Raw genomic sequence first — 18,068 nt, forward strand, 5'->3', positions numbered from 1 at the left:
AATTTTCGTGTGAAATCTAGTCAGTAGGAGTCCATGTGATCTGGATTTTTGTGTGAGGGCAAGGATTTTTGGAATTCACTGTATTGAGCAATGGACATCTGCTTGGTTTGAAAGGGACTTATGCTTCAGGACACTATTGACAATAGACATTAATCTATCTTTAATCTAATGCCCTACTGTGCTAACCTAGTCAAGAGTAGGTTGATAAGTTACAGCTGTGGATTAGTGGTTAGTGCACATGCTCCAGATGTCAGTGGCCATGGATTGTTTTTAATTTTTAATGCCCGATTCTGTAGTAGTCTGGGGATGGTTTCATTCTGAAAATCAACATTGATACGTAGCATCTCTGAAATAAAGTTTCATCACCTGGATCAAGAAGGGATCCATGCATCTCCAGCGGTGGGCCGGTGTGTTTCAGGGTGGATGTGGTAAAGCAAGGCGCCTCTTTGCGTATTTGAATGTAATATCTGCAGGAAATGTCAATCCCAGTGCCTTTAGGGTGGAAAGATTTGCTTGAAAGTGTAGGAGTGGAGATTAGAGACAGAACAAGACATAGGACAAACCTTTCCACCAGGAAGGATGTGTGATGTGGCTTGATATGGAGTGGAAAGTAAAGACGTCAATTGCACAAGATGCAATCAATGTGTGTGAGAGAAATCCAAACCACTGCATACTCTGATAAATGGCTTGTTGATATTGCTATCGATCTGATATTTGTGTCTGATCGGGATCTGCGCCTGTTGGAGGCGTTCAGACTTACCTCTGTGAGTCCTAGGTTTTGCCATTTTAATATGATATCATATCAGACATGTGCAAAGCATGCAGGCCTGATGATCACTTCATTATATTACAGCGGTTCCTTTAACATTGTTGTTCACTACACTATGGAGGCTTGTTTTCAGTTTGTTCTCATGTCTGTCACTGAATATCTGCCTCTTTTCACCTCTGTCTCGACCATGTTGCCTGATTGTTGTCCCATCATGCCTCTGAGAGCTTGTACCTCAGTGTCTGACCCTGCTCAGCCTTTTAGGTTTCTTTTAGCGCACACAGCACTTTTATGTTAAAATAAAGTAAAGGATCAAACTGAAGATTTAAGATGTTAGATCCCTGCTTTGTCCTGTCAAAGGTTTTATCTCTCTTCGTTTTGAGTTAAAGGCTGGCTGATACTTCATATTGATTTTTTTTGTGTGTGTGCCGAGTCTTGCTCTTTAGAAGTGATTTCACAAGCACTGCATGAATCTGGTCTCATTCTGAAAGATGTTTCATATTATTAAGTCTTTCAAAAAGTCAAAATAACAGATTTAAACAGGTCTGCTTATTATATGAATTTCATTCAGTTTTTTCTTTTACACATTTATTTGAATGTTTTTGCTTTTTCACAGAACAAACGGAACAACAACAATGAACAAAAAATATAATAAAAGAAATAATCTATATGACTAAACAATATTTTGAGGGACAAACATGTACAAAGACAAATCATTTGACAGTTAATACTTAAGCTGAACGCAAATTCCTTAATATTGTGGAGTCATAATCCTACGAATATAAACTAAAATAAAAATATTATCTGTACTGCCATTATGACTCATAAGAATAACATTTATAATACAAAAAGAGAAATAAAGTGCATTATCTCGACTATTGTCAACCGTCTAATAATACTTTAGGCACAATGTTAAATACATTATTATGAATACAGATTACACTCAATTACTAATAACTGTTAATAGCATTAACTGGAGTCATTGCCTATTTCGTTCTATTTTAATTTAACTTTTGGAAAATGCAATTTGATTTACAATTCTGCGTCCTGTTTGCTACCTCAGTTTTCAATTCAAAGCCTGTAGTTGTAAACGGGTCAGGGGAATAAAAAAAAAAAAAAATATATATATATATATATTTTTTTTTTTTACCTTTGTTTATTTATTTTTTTATTCTTTTTTTATGTTTACTTTTTTATTAATTTTACATTTATTTGTACATATTTTTTTATACAAACATTTAATTATTTTTATTATAAATATTATTTATTAATTTAAATGTATTTTTATTTTTACCTTTATTTATTTTACCTTTTATTTTTTACATTTACATATTTATTTGCTGATTATTTAATTACAAATACTATTTAACTATTTATAAATATTATTTATTTATTTAAATTTAAATGTTAAAATTAAAAAAATGTGACAGTTAAAAAAGCAGTCAATATTGTATCTATATACAAGTACATTATGCATTTTTCTTTGTCCCTATCTCTCTCTTTGTCTCTCACTCTTTCTTTTCCGAATGCACACACATCACAACAGAGATAACAGCAGCCAGAGGAGACTAATGAATAATGTAGAGTCCTGTCTCTGTGGTGCCATCAGAAACTGTTGAGAATATAAAGTCAATATTTACAGAGTAATACAGCCATCAGTGTCTCCTTCTGTATATGTGTGTTTAATTCAAAGCTTCTTACTGATGACCATGATTCACTTTTTTTCATTAGACTATGCTTTATTGTGTGTGTGTGTGTGTGTGTACTTGTACAACTATCTTTGTGAGGACCAGTTTGAGTTTTAGACCATTGGAGTGAGGACAAAGAGAGTAAAGTGAGGACATTTTGGCCGGTCCTCACTTTCTGAGACCCCTTTAAAGGCCTGTTTGAGGGTCAAGACTTGGTTTTAGGGATAAGGTTATAATGAGGTTAAGGGTCGGTTTAGGGTCAGGGTTCGGGTTAGGCACTTAGTTGTGATGGGTAAGGTTAGGGTAAGCGGCTAGAGATTGCATTGTGTCAATGAATGTCCTCATAAAGGTAGATGTACAAGAATGTGTGTGTGTTGTATGATTGTCGTGTGCCAAAAGCAGGTGTTTTCTTGAAGCTTGTATGTAAAATGGTTTATCGTGCTTAAAAGGAAATTGACAGTCTCACATCACAAGTTCATGGAGGAACACCTGTTGCTGTATTCAGACAAAAACATGTACAAAATATGAATAGTATTATTCTTCCTAAATCAAACCACCTTCTGTCTTATCATACTGCCTATTTTCGGCTGTAACGTTTTCCTACAGTGTTATGGAAAAGGGCACAGTAACCATAGTGATTTATTCTTAAATTCATGCCCTCTGGCCTTCCCAGTTCCCAAACGCCTTCAGTTACCTTCTCCTTGTTCCAGCGTAGCTCTTGTAAACTGCTTATTTGGTCCTCTCTGAGATAGACGGATAGCATGTGTCCCTGTCCTTTGGGACCTGTGGTTCAGAGTGGCCTGTATTTACTCCGGGTCTCCAGAGAGCTGCTCCAGGTGGAAGTAATAACCGTCTGTCTTTAGAGCCCGAAAATCACTCCAACCCCCAGAGATTCAGTGTCCCGAGTAGATCCTTACAGCTGATGTAGTGTTTTGAGAAATCTCTGGAGGAGTCATACAAGGTTAAAGAGAATTATTAAAATGAGTATCATAGCCTGCCATGCTATGGTTGTCTAAATAAAGGCAAGGCGAGTTGCTTGTTAGTAGTGTTCGTTGTTTGTTTACTTATGTTATTTGTATTTATTTATTTTTTATTACTTTTTTATTTATTTTTTATATTTCATATATTTAATTCATATTTATTTAGGTTTTTATTAGTTTAATAAAACTATAAAATTACTTGATTGATTTAATCGATTTTTTTTGTTTCTATTTATTTATTTTATGTATTTTATTTATATTTTTGTTTTATATTTGTTTATTTTTAAATGTTGTAAATATTTGTATTTATTTTGATCAATTAATTATGTTAGTTTCTATTTGTTTATTATTTGGGTTTTATATATTTGTTTTTATTTCTGTTTGTTCTTATTTATATTTGTTTTTATTTATATATATATATATATATATATATATATATATATATATATATATATATATATTAAATGTCATATTTATTTAGGTTTTTGCATTTTTATTTGCTTTATTTTGATTAATCACTTTTTTTTGTTTCTATTTATTTCTTCATTATTTATGTTTTATTTACCGGTATATGCTTTTTTTTTTTTTTTTTTTATCTGCTTTTTATTTTTGTTTGTTTATGTATTTATTTGTTGTTAAGTTTTGGTAACTATTATTTTACAGTGTCCCTGTTGCACATTTACTTACTAGAGCCATAACAGTAAATTATGCATTACAAACAACCAACCCTAAACCAAACCCTAATTACATAGTAAGTACATGTTGTTAATTAATATTACTCAGTACTTATTTGTATAAATACACTGTAAGAAGGGCACCTTAAAATCTAGGTTTAATTAATTAAATTGACTGGCCTAATATATTGTATTAAAGTGTGTGTGTGTTTTTTAGATTGTATCACATTTACCAAATATAGCCCGAATAGTAGTATTTCTAGTATGCTATTTACACAAACTTTATCTCTTCTTCATTTGTTTACTCTGCAGCATTTCCAGATGACCATCCAGGCCCTCCAGGATGAGCTGCGTATCCAGAGGGATCTGAACCAGCTGTTCCAACAGGACTCCAGCGTTGGTCCCGGCGAGCCCCTGAGCGCTGAGCTGACCGAGGAGAACTTCCAGCGGCTGCACGGCGAGCACGAGCGGCAGGCCAAGGAACTCTTCCTCCTGAGGAAGACTCTGGAGGAGATGGAGCTGCGCATCGACACGCAGAAGCAGACGCTCTGCGCCCGAGACGAGTCCATCAAGAAGCTCCTGGAGATGCTGCAGAGCAAAGGGCTGTCGGCCAAGGCCAGCGAGGAGGACCACGAGCGCACGCGGAGGCTGGCCGATGCCGAGATGCATATCCATCACCTGGAAAGCCTTCTGGAGCAGAGGGAGAAGGACACGGCCTTGCTGAGGGAGGTGAGAGAGAGCACAGCACTAATGCAACCTTTAATCATTGTAGTGATTAAAGTAATGCAATCTTTAATCATCAGTATTTATAAACCTGCATGACCTATTTCACCTAGTAACTTCGGAACATGTTGTGGATTGAATAACAGTAAATGCTCACATTAAACAGCTGCTCTGGGAAAGATGCTTGGTCATTTTTTCCAGAGATGATGATGATGATGATGATGATGATGATGATGATGATTCGCAAATGTTTTTGCTTGCACTCCCAATTATGGTGATTATGAATCAAGGGCTCTAGATTAGTCATTTTAAACTGTGACCGGACGAGCAAGCTTACCGAGAGGGAGTGAGAGAGGGAAACCTGTTACAAATTGAAGGCATTGAACATTTGTTGCTATAGAAACGGGTGAGACTGACAAGAACATTGATGAAAGGAGACACAGATGTTGCCGAGTGCAGAAACTGTTAATGCGCTGGAAGACGCATTCATCGCATTTAGTTCAGTAGTTCATCTTGTGGAAGGATCTGACTGATGTTTATTCAAGTTCAACAAATTTCTCAAGTCAGATCTGTTGCATAACAGAGCTGTTCAGTTTATAATCCTTAACTTGAAAGAGAATTAGCTTTTGAGTCAAGGGTTCCCTTGGGAATTTCCAGTGGGCTTTTAGCTCAGTGCTTTTTGATTTATGAGTAAAATAAGAGACATTCATGTTTTGTTGACAGAAATACAACCATACCGTAAAGGTTGCGAGTTGCTATTAAGTTGGACTGACAAGGATGTGAGTTTATGTGCTTGATGAATCGGGCAACCGTTTTATTCCTGTTTGCATCCTTTCATCTTTTCATCTCAGAATGAGATTCAATGCTGTTAGGAGACTGTTATAGGGGTTTAGGTAGTTTTGAAAGGAGTTCTGTCTGGCGTTCTCACTCTGTATTTCTGTCAGGCATCTTCTGAGACGGCCATTAGCAGAACTTTGGCAACAGTGACATCTAGTGGCCAGTTAATGAAATGGCACAATCAACTCTTACTATGGCTGCGTCCAAAAGCTTACGTGTTGTCTCCCTGCCCTTATCAGGCAGTGACTTTATAGGCAGCGTTTGCACACAAATATACCTCTCCAACATTACAAAAAGAAAACCTTGACAAGATGATCACACTGTAAACCTGAATAAGTCAGCAGAACTCAAAAACTTTGAGGTAGTCAGTTACATCAACATTTTTAAGTTAAGAAATTCAGTTTAAGCAAAACTGCCAGATTTTTCATTTTGTACTCGTATATTAATTGCTTCTAACTTGAAATATTTGAGTAAGCCAACTCTTACGTTTAACTTAAAATGATCATGTAATCTCAAGTTCTCAACTTAAATATTTCTAGTAGTTGAAACTTCTATATTTCAGTAAACGGTGCAAACATGCTAATTGGTTACACAATGCGTTGATTAGCATAGCAAGTGCTGAATGAGTAAGGCGATATAGGGGCATTTAGCATAGATCTGTTCTCAAACTAAGCTCATGCTCCACTCGTTACCATGATGTAAACCCCCCCCCCCAAAAAAAAATAAATAGAAACTCTTCTAAATTAACATTAAAAAAACATAAAAAAAAGATATTAAATAAGTAGACGTTGTTCACAGGCAGCCAATGAAGACAACAGGCTGGCATTATGCAATATTGTTACATTGTTACGTAGGTGTGTAACAGGAAGTGAGCCTGTATTACTGACAAAACTTTATTTGTTGTTCACTTTGTGTGACTTGAGGTTTTTCAATTTTAGGACTGATTTTGGGTGGATTCAAACCCCTGCAGACAGTCGATCAGGACTGTATAATGACATCTAATTTGACGAATATCCCCCAGACTCCAGAATCCCATTAAAGCGTTTACTGAAGTTTACTGCTTTTTATATGCACGCACAACTATATTGCTACAGTAACTTCGGGTTGCTGCAGACAAACCTGAGATGAAGCGGATTACTCATGAAAAAGAGTCTGCGTTCTGTATGTCTGCTCAGCGCACCGGCTCCTCTTCCTGACGCCACGTGATGCACATCAAATGTTGATGCGTCACATGAAGAAAGTTCAAGAAGCCTTTTGAACACTTTGATCTTTGAAACTTTGCAGATTTTTACTTTCACAAACAGCTACACACTGCATGAAAGGTATAGTATTTGAAAAATAATAGAGGCACTTTAAAAGAGGTTGATGCATTAAAGCTTTCTTCATCAAGAGCTTATTTACATGCAGAACTCTTAAAGGTACAGTGGCAAAAACAGCCTCTTTAATTCAGAGAGATGGTGAAAAAGGATCATGTAAAACTAAATCACACTTTCAATTATTTTTTCTTCAAATATCTTTAATGTAATTAAAATTCAAACCCAAATTAGATCATTTTTTTTATGATTTAAAAAAATAAATAATTTTTAGCAGCAGTCAAAACATCCTTGAATAGATAGTAATGTTGTCAGATATGAGTGTTGTGCAACAGCAGCTCTCAACAATTAAATTCCCTGAAGCGTTTCTCTGCTTTCCATAAGCTTTCTACATGTCTGTCTGTCTCTCTCTTCATGTGCATTCATATCTGAAGGCTTTGGTGTCCATATTTTGTGTTTGAATGATGATTTTGAGGTCTTTGATTGCCCGGAGGGTGCAGGCTCTTTGTGTTTAGAGGACGTTGCATTCACTCTATTTGTCGGTTGCTCGGTACATTATCTTTTTCATAAAGGACTCAGTCATGCAAAAAACACTCAAACCAGTGTCTCTCCTGCCTCAGAATTGAGTTAGAGCGACATCAGTGTGCTGAGTTTGTAATTTGGCTGTCTAAAACCAGAAGTCGGGGTTGTTTTATTATAATTTTTTTGCTGGACATAATGTGGGGTGGGATGGATCCTCATCAACTGATGGCTGGCGGTAGAGGAGGCCGTTATTATCCTGTGGTTTCACCTCATGATCCTCGTCTCATGTTTTCTTCTCAGGATCTCCATAGACGGTATGAGGGAGCTCCAGAGTCTGCCAAAACCAAGGCCCTGCAGACTGTCATCGAGATGAAGGCAAGTGTGTGTGTGTGTGTGTGTGTGTGTGTGTTACCCCTTTTCCACCAAGGCAGAACTGGTGCTGGTTCGGAGCCAGAGCCTAGTTTCAAATCGGTTCTTTGTTTTTCCACCGCCAAAGCACCAGCTCCGAACCAGTAAAACTGGTTCTTAAGTAGCACCAAATCATTGCAGGGTCTAGAACGGAGCCAAGAAAGAACCGCTTGCGTCAGAGGCTGGGGGCGGGGTTACCGTGGCCAACAAGACTGAAGAGAAACTTGTGACCGCCATTTTTAAATAGCAGCTAGTCGAGCTAATAGCAGCTCGATTATAATATCCGTCTATGTAAGTTACGGCGAGCTGCACGAACGCGTTGGATTCGCCGTGTTTGGATGCCGATTTATTTTCGCAAACCCATGAGCATCCATAGTAACGCAACGTCTATTATTGTTGATGCCTTGTTCGAGATGCATCGGAGCAGCGTGGACCGATCAGAGCTGCGGGAGTGTTTGGAGATCATACGACTCCTTGTGCTTTTTGATCGCTTTGATTTCATGTGCTGATCGTTCTGCGAGAAGCCGATGCATCTCGAACAAGTCTGGTGTGTTTGTGTTTGGCGCTGCCGTACTAGCGTTGCTGGGCAACGTGATACGTATGCAGTGACGTAAGATATAGCTCTGTTGTGGCTCTCTGGCCGGTGGAAACGCAAACCGGTTCTTAGTAAGCTCGTCAGTCGAACCAACTCCGAACTGGCAATAGCTCTAGCTCTGAACCAGCACCCGGTTCTTGTTGGTGGAAAAGGGGTGTGTGTGTGTGTGTGTGTGTGTGTGTGTGTGTGTGTGTGTGTGTGTTGTGAGTAAATCCCAAACTTTAGTGTTCTTTCTAAAACAGATAATAATAGTATTAATATTAATACCTACATTAAAGTCCCCGTGAATTGGAAGTTGCAAACGACTTTTCTCCAGTGTTGTGACGTATTTCCAAGTGAAACGGAATATTGAACAGAGGGCCGGGTTTTACTCTAGCGCTCCTCCTCTCCATCTCTCGCTCATAGCAGACTAACGGTTTGAGGGGAGTGGTTAAGCGTTTTCAACCCAAGCCGTCAAACTGACGTCATCAGAGAAGGAACGCCATTCCAGACCGGAAGTAACTTTTCAGATTTTGATTAAAGATTACCACGGCAACCATTTTTTTCTGTGTATTAACTTGCACGGATTAATTGTTCACCACAAGACTAGTAAAATGCGCTAACAAAGTAAATAGGGTCAATTTTGATTTCATGTCGACTTTAATACCTACCTAAAACCTACTCATATTCCTGAAACTGTTGTGTTGTGTCAGTAATTTTACACTACTTTTAGATTCAACAAAGGCACATCAAATTGATCAAAAGTGACAGTTAAGACATTTTATAATGTCATAAAAGATCTGTTTTAAATAATTGCTTTTCTTTTGAACTTTCTATTAATCCTGAAAAAAAATTATATATATATATATATATATAACGGTTTCCACAAAAAATATTAACCAGAACAGCTGTTTTCCACATTGATAATAATAAGAAATGTTTCTTGAGCAGCAAATCAGCATATTAGAATGATTTCTGAAGGATCATGTGACACAAAATTCAGCTTTGCAATCACATAACTAAATGACATTTTAAAATATATTAAAATAGAAAAGTTATTTTAAATTGTCATAATATTTCACAATATTGTGGTTTACTGTAGCCAATCAAATACATTTATTTAAAAATCCTACTGACCATTACTGGATTTGTCCGGTTTATAAGTAGACACATTTTTCCCTATAAAATTATATTTTAACACGTTTTAAAGCAGAGATTTGTAGATATGCACAGTATATCTGTACCATATCAGTTATCAGCTGTTTTTAATTATTAAAATTTTCAACCAATATTGAATATTACATTTTGAATGTTCATTTCCCATATTTTTACATGTAACACCCAATTGAAATCTTTAAAAACACTTTTTATTTAATAACACTGTTAAATGTAATTTAAAAAAAAGTAATTTTTAGGTTTATGAGGAAGTGTTTGGAAAACCTGTTTGAAAATGATCTTTATTGTTGTCATTTTGTTTCGTAACGCTAGTTTCTTAAATGGTATATTATATTTCAGGATTGACTGAAGTTTTAAACACTTCTGTAGAAGCATTTCACTGAACACTGAAAGTGTAGCACCTTGTCCTCAAACGTCTCTCTGATCTCTGCAGGACTCTAAGATCAGTTCTCTGGAGCGCAGTCTGAGGGATCTGGAGGACGAGATACAGATGCTCAAGTCAAACGGTGCTCTCAGCACAGGGGAGAGAGAGGAGGAGATGAAACAGATGGAGGTCTACCGCAGTCACTCCAAGTTCATGAAGAATAAGGTAGAACCTGTGGCTCATGGACGTTACAACTGTTTTGTTACGGTGCTTTTTTAACCTGTGCAGGTCGTGTGTTATTTGATCGCAGATTTAGGTTGATGTTGAATTTTAGCAGGCGTCTTGTGGCGCTGTAATATGATATGGTGTGCATCACAACTAGCTAAATAAGCACACAATTGTCCACATTTTCATTTTATCCGGTCAAAGTTGTCTTGATAACTTCTTCATCGTATTATGATGTTATTATCATTACTAACTTTTATCGTGAGCTAATACAATGTTAATTTTTTTATTATATTATTAATTGTATGTATAATATTTTTCCTAAGGAAACTGTTTACCTTTCACATACATATGAGACATATCCTTTTTAATGACATTTAATTGCAGCTAAATCATAACCGCATGGCCTGTGCGGTGAATGCTGATTGGTTTAGTAACGCTGACGGCATCACGTGAACGTGGGTGGTGTTTGATTGGCCGCAGGGCGTGCATGCGAGCTGGTGGATGGTGATTGGTGGTTGTTGCAGTAACAGCGCCCTCTCCTGACAGGTAGAGCAACTGAAGGACGAGCTGGCGCAGAGCGAAGCGCAGGGCGAGGAGCTGAGAAAGCGGGCGGCTGAGCTGCAGCAAGAGGTCTCTGCCGTAAGACACCCAGAGAACCGGCTTAGAACTCGCACAGCTCTGCTTCCCTCACCAGAGAGAACGTCTCGCCCACTCAGGCATCAGATCTGGTTCACGCTAACCTCAGAAAAGCCCACTGACTAACCGGCCGGCCCTTTAGCTTAGGGCGTTTTTTTTTTCTTCAAGAGATTCAGTGTATTATCTCTGATATACGGAAGCCCTGAGGTGTCGGATAATTTAATAAAAGTTAATGTCATGCATTATTTATGCTGCCTTCTTGGAGTAAATGGGCAAAAAGAAAAATAAATCCCAGTGTAAAAAATAAAGCGCCCCCAATGGTTGAAGTTGAAACTGCATATGTTGTATAGTGATAGTGTAAGTAATAATAAAAAAATAAAATAGAAAAAAAAATAATAAAAAAATATTCTTCAGACATATTCTTGGGATGCATGATATATTTTTCACTATTTTGGTGTTGGATTTATTTATTTTTTTATACTAAAAACATAATATTAGGTCTTGCCCAGTGTATATATATATTTTTCTTCCTAAACAGAAATCCATGTTTTGTAAATTAAAATGTGTGTATATATATATATATATATATATATATATATATATATATACATATCTCAATATATCATACATATCTCATATCTCAATCAGTAATTTTAGTACTTTTGTTCAACTTAAATATATTTATATCATTTAGTTGCCAAAGTAATATTTCTAATAAAATAAAATTAAAATTAAATTCTTAAAAGTTTTTAGAAAAAGGAAAAATTTTCTTATAAATTAAAAAAAATGTATGTAATATTTATATATTTTTAATTTCAGCTTTATTTCGTTTACCATAAACATTTTCTCATAGTTAAACAGTGTATCCCATCTCCCATTGTTCTGAGTAGTGGTCGATCACTATAGGCTTACACTGATTAACCACCTCAGTCCTTTTTTTCCCCATTCTAAATTCTACTCGAACAGAACACGATATTCCACTGACTAAAGAACTCATGGGAAAAGAGCTTTTGGACACAAAGACAAACAGTAGCATTGCTTGACAAGTATGATCAGGGTGGGCGAAGGAGGGGAACGATGGAAAAGGTCCAGGGCGGTGAAAGGAACTGTTCAAAAATATTAGCTTTTGAGTCTCGACTCGTTTTCAGTGGCCGCCTGTGGTCATAATAGCAGGATCAGTGGGCGGCAGTGGTTCGGGCCCGATGGGTAAATTTGAAAGTCCCAAGGTTTCTCTGATCAGGAAAGCAGAGTCGCCCAGTGCTGTGCTGAGAGGTCGGATGCCACTCTAGACTCCCACGATACTTTTCACCCGTTTCTCTTTCTTTTCCTCTCCCTCTTGTTTGTAGCGCTGGTTGGAGTAGCGCTGAGAGCACTAATGTCCACGAGGCTTGAGTCTGTCTCTCTCCATCACTCTGACTTGTCTCTCTCTCCATCTCCTGTGCCTGCGCACGCCTTTATTCACTAGGGTGACTGGCAGCCAGTAGAGTTACAGCTTTAGGCCATGCTAACCTGCTATAGCTGCCCCAGTGCATGCTGGGAATGTCAAGACTGTGATGTTTGTCTTTTTCTTTGCAGATGAACACTTGTTGTCTGTTTTATTGTGTCTTAACTCTTTGTTTACTGTCTGTGTGTAAAAATGGATTTAAATTTGTACCTAATTCAAATGTTTGCGTATCTTGCAAGCATGAACATGAGTGTTTTGTGGATGATTTGCTAAGATGATTTAAGCTCAATACATCAAGTGCTTCTCTTCACAGGAATTGCTATGTGCTAAAACAGCCTGGTAATGCTCTGCCTGCTTGAGGAGTCTAATTCAAGGAGTTTGCAAGTTTAATTTGTCTTAGATGAGGCTTCACACTTGGTATAATTACAAAATTCCACTTTTGTTCTCACATCAGACCTGAGACGACTACAGGTTTCATCCTGTTTTGCTGCGTTTGCATCTGATGAAGGTGTTTTAGGGGCTTGAAGGAGTTTTCTGGAGAGTTTTCCACATATTCAGACTGACTGTTTGTCTCGCACAGATTGACCAGGTGAAGCAGGATCTGTCCCGGAAGGACACTGAACTCTTGGGTCTACAGACTAAACTGGAGACGCTCACCAATCAGTTTTCTGACAGCAAACAGCACATCGATGTACTCAAAGAGTCTCTCACTGCCAAAGAACAGCGTGCTGCCATCCTGCAGACTGAGGTAAGAGTTACGCAGTGAATAGCATGGCTGGATAAAAGTACAATAGAATTTACAAAGATGGGAATTTTTTTAAGTTCTCAATGGATTATTTTTCTACCAAACTGACTTTCAAGAAAAAAGTTTTGTTGGAAAATGATGCCATATTGAGATTTATATATATATATATAAAAAAAGAAATCTACCCATTTTGACTTTTGCTTCCAAGATGATCAATAGTCATTGCCACAATTCTGACATAATCAAATCTAGTTATCCAGATAGATAACTATATTATCTTAACCAGGATAACTACCGTAATGGACATCAGGATCAGGGGATTTTAAATGCTTTTACGTTCACATTTGAATGGAAATTTCTATAGTGAATATCAACTTTTCTTGTGCTACTATTATGTTCGATTTCTGAGTGAGTTGCAACGAACTGGTCAAACGTGATCACAAAGTGGGCTGAATGATTCATAAGCAGGTCGATCTAAATAAAAATGATTTTTAATACTTGTACAAAAAGAGTGGAAAGAAATGGAAGAACCTTTTAAATCAGCATAAGTCATTCAGCAACAATGTTCTGTACATCCAGTGTTGGAGTAACAGATTACAAGTAACACAAATTACGTAATCAGATTACTTTTTTCAACAATAACTAGTAATGTATTACTTTTTCAAATAAGTAACGCAAGTCTCCATGTTGAGAGAAATCAGGAGTAAGTGCAGAGGTGTTGTTCGTGTAAACATGGTTATTGTAGTTCTAGACTAAATGTGAGCATACATTTATTCATCTCACTTTCACAAATATTCAGTATTATTCAAAATGAATAGAAAAAGTGAAATGCAAAATCAGAATGTTACGCAAACCTGCAATATTTAAATGTTAAATCACACAAATATCTCACTTTATTAACCAATGGCTTTGCTGCTGACTTTTGATGATCCAGTTTAATCGTACTAATAAGCAATAATGCCTTTAGATTTAAACATCATATTTGTGAGTAAGAGTGTTGAACTTTCTTCTCCTGCAATCCAGAATGGCAGCACAGCACAGAGGTTTATTTGAGCTGCGCCCTCTACTGTACAGGCGTGAACTTACACATCCTTCAGCCTGAGTTTTATTAATTTCACTTTTGGTGTAAAAGTTTCTTTACATTTGCCAAAAAATATAACTTTTTTTGTTATTAAAAAAACAAACAAAAAAACAAACAAGCCCAGCCCAGATGAGAAAATGTAACACAAAAGCAACGTCACGTATTGCTTTCCATAAAAGTAATTGGTTACTTTGTTTAGGGAGTAACACAATATTGTTACACATTACTTTTAAAAGTAACTTTCCCCAACATGTTATTGGGGAAAGATGTAAAACATGTTATTACATCACACAAATAAATAAAATGTTTGCAAGGCATTAAACGTTTATAATCAAACACCAGTTAATTAACTATCAATACTAAAAATACCATACTTCTACTATAGATTTATCACATAATTGTAATACAATAATATAAATGATAAAATACATTTTATGTATATTATACTCTGAACATAGAAAAGCTTTTTAAAATCCCCTTGAAGTAATTTAAGTTTTTTAAATGCTGAGAATACATATTATTAACAAACTTTATTTAAAAAAATGTAAATAAATAATGTTTCTTGTCTTTTTTGTGTGGAAAAAACATACTTTACTGCAGTTACCCTGCCTGACCATCAGGGGGCACTGTTGTATCAAACATGTTATTGGGCTGTTGTGAAGTTGCTGGGGCATGAATGGCTTCTTTGTGTGTGCTTTTAATTCTGTACTTAGTCTATCATCACACCTTTTATCATAATCCAGTGTTACCAGTGCCAGCATGTGATTCATGGAGTTTAGCTGATGGTTAATGTGCCCTGACTGGCCAAGTATTAGTGTGTTCCTGCACATTGTCATGAATAATAGTACTTTAATGTACATTTAAGAGTCAGTCCATGCATCTGTATGAATTTTGTGCCTGTGTGCATTTCAGGTCGATGCTCTACGTCTACGTCTGGAAGAGAAGGAGACCACGCTTAATAAAAAGAGCAAGCAGATTCAGGAAATGTCCGAAGAGAAGGGAACGCTCAACGGAGAAATTCACGACCTCAAAGACATGCTTGACGTCAAGGAACGCAAGGTCAACGTGCTGCAGAAAAAGGTAAAGGCCGTGGCAGATCAGTTCTTACATCAAAACCGAATCAGAATAGTGTTTTACTTAAAATTGAGGTTCGATGGTGTTTTTGTGTTCGACACGAACCTTTTCAAGGATCCCAGCAGAACCATTGCGGTAGCGTACATACATTCGTAAACATCGACGCGCCCCTTCAAACGCATGTCATTTCCTCCTCCTGAACATAGATGGCACTGTTAGGCCACGTTTAATGAGTTCTGGCGAAACGCACGAAACCAGCCTCACCAAATATCCCTCTGTGTAAATTTCTGATTTCTAAAAGTAGGGAAAAGTTGTGTTTGTGATGGCGACGGAGTCTCCTGTTCTCAGAAATGACACACACAGGCCGTTAACCTCAGGCTAACAGCGGGCGCCAGGGTTTATATGTCTGTTCTGCATCTTTCATATCCATGCAACAGCTGTTTGCTTCTACCTCAAATGCACGTTGGATATACAGGAAGCCGTAGCTTTCGCCGTTCCCGCCGACATCGCTTTTCATCGTCAGTGTTGAGGGTGCAGCTTTGAACTTCGTTCCACAATATACAAACTTTGACAGAAATCGGCACACAAGTCAAAGCTGTCACTGACACGTTTCAAGCTTGTCGTGCCCTGCTCTTTGCGTCTGTCAGAGGATGTTTCCATGGTGACCCATGAGGCAATGCTTCGCAGTCACATCTGACTATCAGTTTCAGTTCTTCTGCGCTGAGATCATAGGCTGTACAAACAAGCCCCCCGTCCGCTGCCTCATTAATCTTGACTTAGGGATAGTCTGAGTGCACGAAACCCACAGTGAGCTCACCTTTATTGGGAAAACAGGAAGTTGTGCATCTCTCTAATGGACATTCCAGGGATAATGTTGCAAATCATGCTCCTAAGATCGCTGTAACTTGTGTCATATGTTATTTTACGATTAAGTTTCCCAAAGAAGCACATGGATCATTTGCTATAAGTAGAACTGAAGTAGGTTTACTTAAATAACTAATAGCTGTACCCCTTTGAATTGCACTCATAGTTTACAGGAAGTGGCTTTTGACTGATAATAGTAATCCTGGAAGACCTTTTAAGGTTGTAATTTTTTTGTTCGTTTCTAATTCAGACTTTAGGATATCGCTTTAATGGCAAATGCTTGCTTTTTTCCAAGTTTCTTTCTCAATTATTGTTATATTCATAATCCAATGTCCAAATTTGTGTACTTCCATGTTTTATTTACCCTTTAAATACATGAATGTTTCGCCAATCGTTATTACATATTTGTGCCCAGATCTATATCTAACACGGATGGATCTCTACCTGTCATGATAATATAAAACTCTCCTGATATTAGAGTAACAGTTACAGAAGAATAAAATAAAGCATATTTTGTTACCTTTCGGAGCTTGGAAGGGTTCAGTTTAAGCAGATGTTTTATATAATCATCACTGTCATCATCAGAGCTCATTTCCCAGTACATTCAGCATCTGTTCGTGATCTCAAACATAATCTCAAAACTATCATTTTCAACATCTTCAAAATCAATATTTTGATCACTAACAGCTTCTTCTCTTGATCCACCATCAAGTGACAGTGAAACTAAGATTTGATTGCGTTCAGTACTTGCTCTTCAGTAAATCGCTGAGCCATTTCAAGTTTTGCTGATGATACTTCCTATTCTTTTGTTTTCTGCCTGCGGTAACAATGAGTGAAACGTAACTTCATCGTTGTGTATCAGACATTGCCACCTTGTGGAATAAAGCGTGAATTGCACTTATTCAGTCATCAAAGATTATTGTTGTGCAGAAAAAATGTGCTCACACTGTTACACACCTTGGGTCATTAGCGACAATAACATTTTTACAAAAAATGTATGAGAAAACAGGCATTATTATTATTTATTTTTTCTTGTTATATTGTTTATAAAGAATTGATTGAGGAATACTAAGAACGTTGATGTCTAACTTTAAAAAAATTAATGAGGAGTGGTAGTGAATGACATTCCAGGTCACTAGATGTTAAAAGGGTAAATGCGTTAAAAGGCTAAAGAAAATGTTGGTTTAAAATAAGAGAGCTCTTTTTAAATCACTTATAAACATGTTATAGTCATAAAGTTATGCTTGCGTACTTTCTGTTTTGGGAGAAAGCCCGGGTTTTATTTGAGAGTGTCTCAAATATAAAGATCGGGCACTTTCTTATAATTTTCGGATCTTTCTCGTAATAGTTTTTGTCTCTGTTTTGGCTGTTTTCGTTCTCTCTTCGCCTCAACCGCTTTGCTTCTCTTCACAGTTTGAGTCTGAAAGCCTCTCAGAGTCATCGGGGGCACAATGAACTTCTTTTTTTTTTTTTAAGCCAAGTGCTCTCCCAAGCCACAGAAAGAGAAACATTTAGTTTCCATTATAGTGCCTGATCCGTTCTGTATTGCCCCAGAGTTGTTCCTAATGGCCATAACACATTGAGACAGTGCTATGAAGGTATGCATGGGGCTGCTCAACAGGACACCATTCAACGCACGGGTCAAACACGAGAAAACGACAGACCGTACAGAGGAAGCAGGATTACATCCAGCTAGGAAAAACTAGCACATACGTATCGTTTCACATTTTTTAGAAACCTTCTGTCCTGTTAAAGGGAACATTTCAAACGTGCCGCACACATCCTGAAAAGTAAAGCCAAAATATTTTGATCGGCCCCCTGGTGGCTGGCTGATAAACCCTGCCCTCGTCATGTAAATTAATGGGATGTGATGTGATTACACGTCAAATAATTTTTTTCTGAAGATTTTTCTCTCATTTTAGGTAGTTCTTATGTTGACTTATGTTCAAGTGTTTGTTTTACCAATAAGTT

The 18,068-nt window shown here is 37.1% G+C and overlaps 1 protein-coding gene across 4 annotated transcripts in view; it reads left to right on the top strand.

Moving 5' to 3' along the window:
- erc1b (ELKS/RAB6-interacting/CAST family member 1b) overlaps positions 1-18,068 on the top strand; it is a 220,111-nt gene that overhangs the window by 27,479 nt on the left and 174,564 nt on the right. For 2 of the 4 annotated variants that reach the window (XM_082167060.1, XM_082167062.1), the window contains exons 3-8: positions 4,421-4,837; positions 7,804-7,878; positions 10,095-10,250; positions 10,800-10,883; positions 12,914-13,081; positions 15,072-15,239. In XM_082167060.1, the coding sequence (XP_082023186.1) occupies positions 4,421-4,837; positions 7,804-7,878; positions 10,095-10,250; positions 10,800-10,883; positions 12,914-13,081; positions 15,072-15,239 (1,068 nt within the window). The remainder of the gene's footprint in view (positions 1-4,420; positions 4,838-7,803; positions 7,879-10,094; positions 10,251-10,799; positions 10,884-12,913; positions 13,082-15,071; positions 15,240-18,068) is intronic. The other 2 variants (XM_082167061.1, XM_082167063.1) reach the window with 1 other exon arrangement.

Source organism: Leuciscus leuciscus (genome assembly GCF_965113295.1).
Source record: "Leuciscus leuciscus genome assembly, chromosome: 4".
NCBI lineage: Eukaryota > Metazoa > Chordata > Actinopteri > Cypriniformes > Leuciscidae > Leuciscus > Leuciscus leuciscus.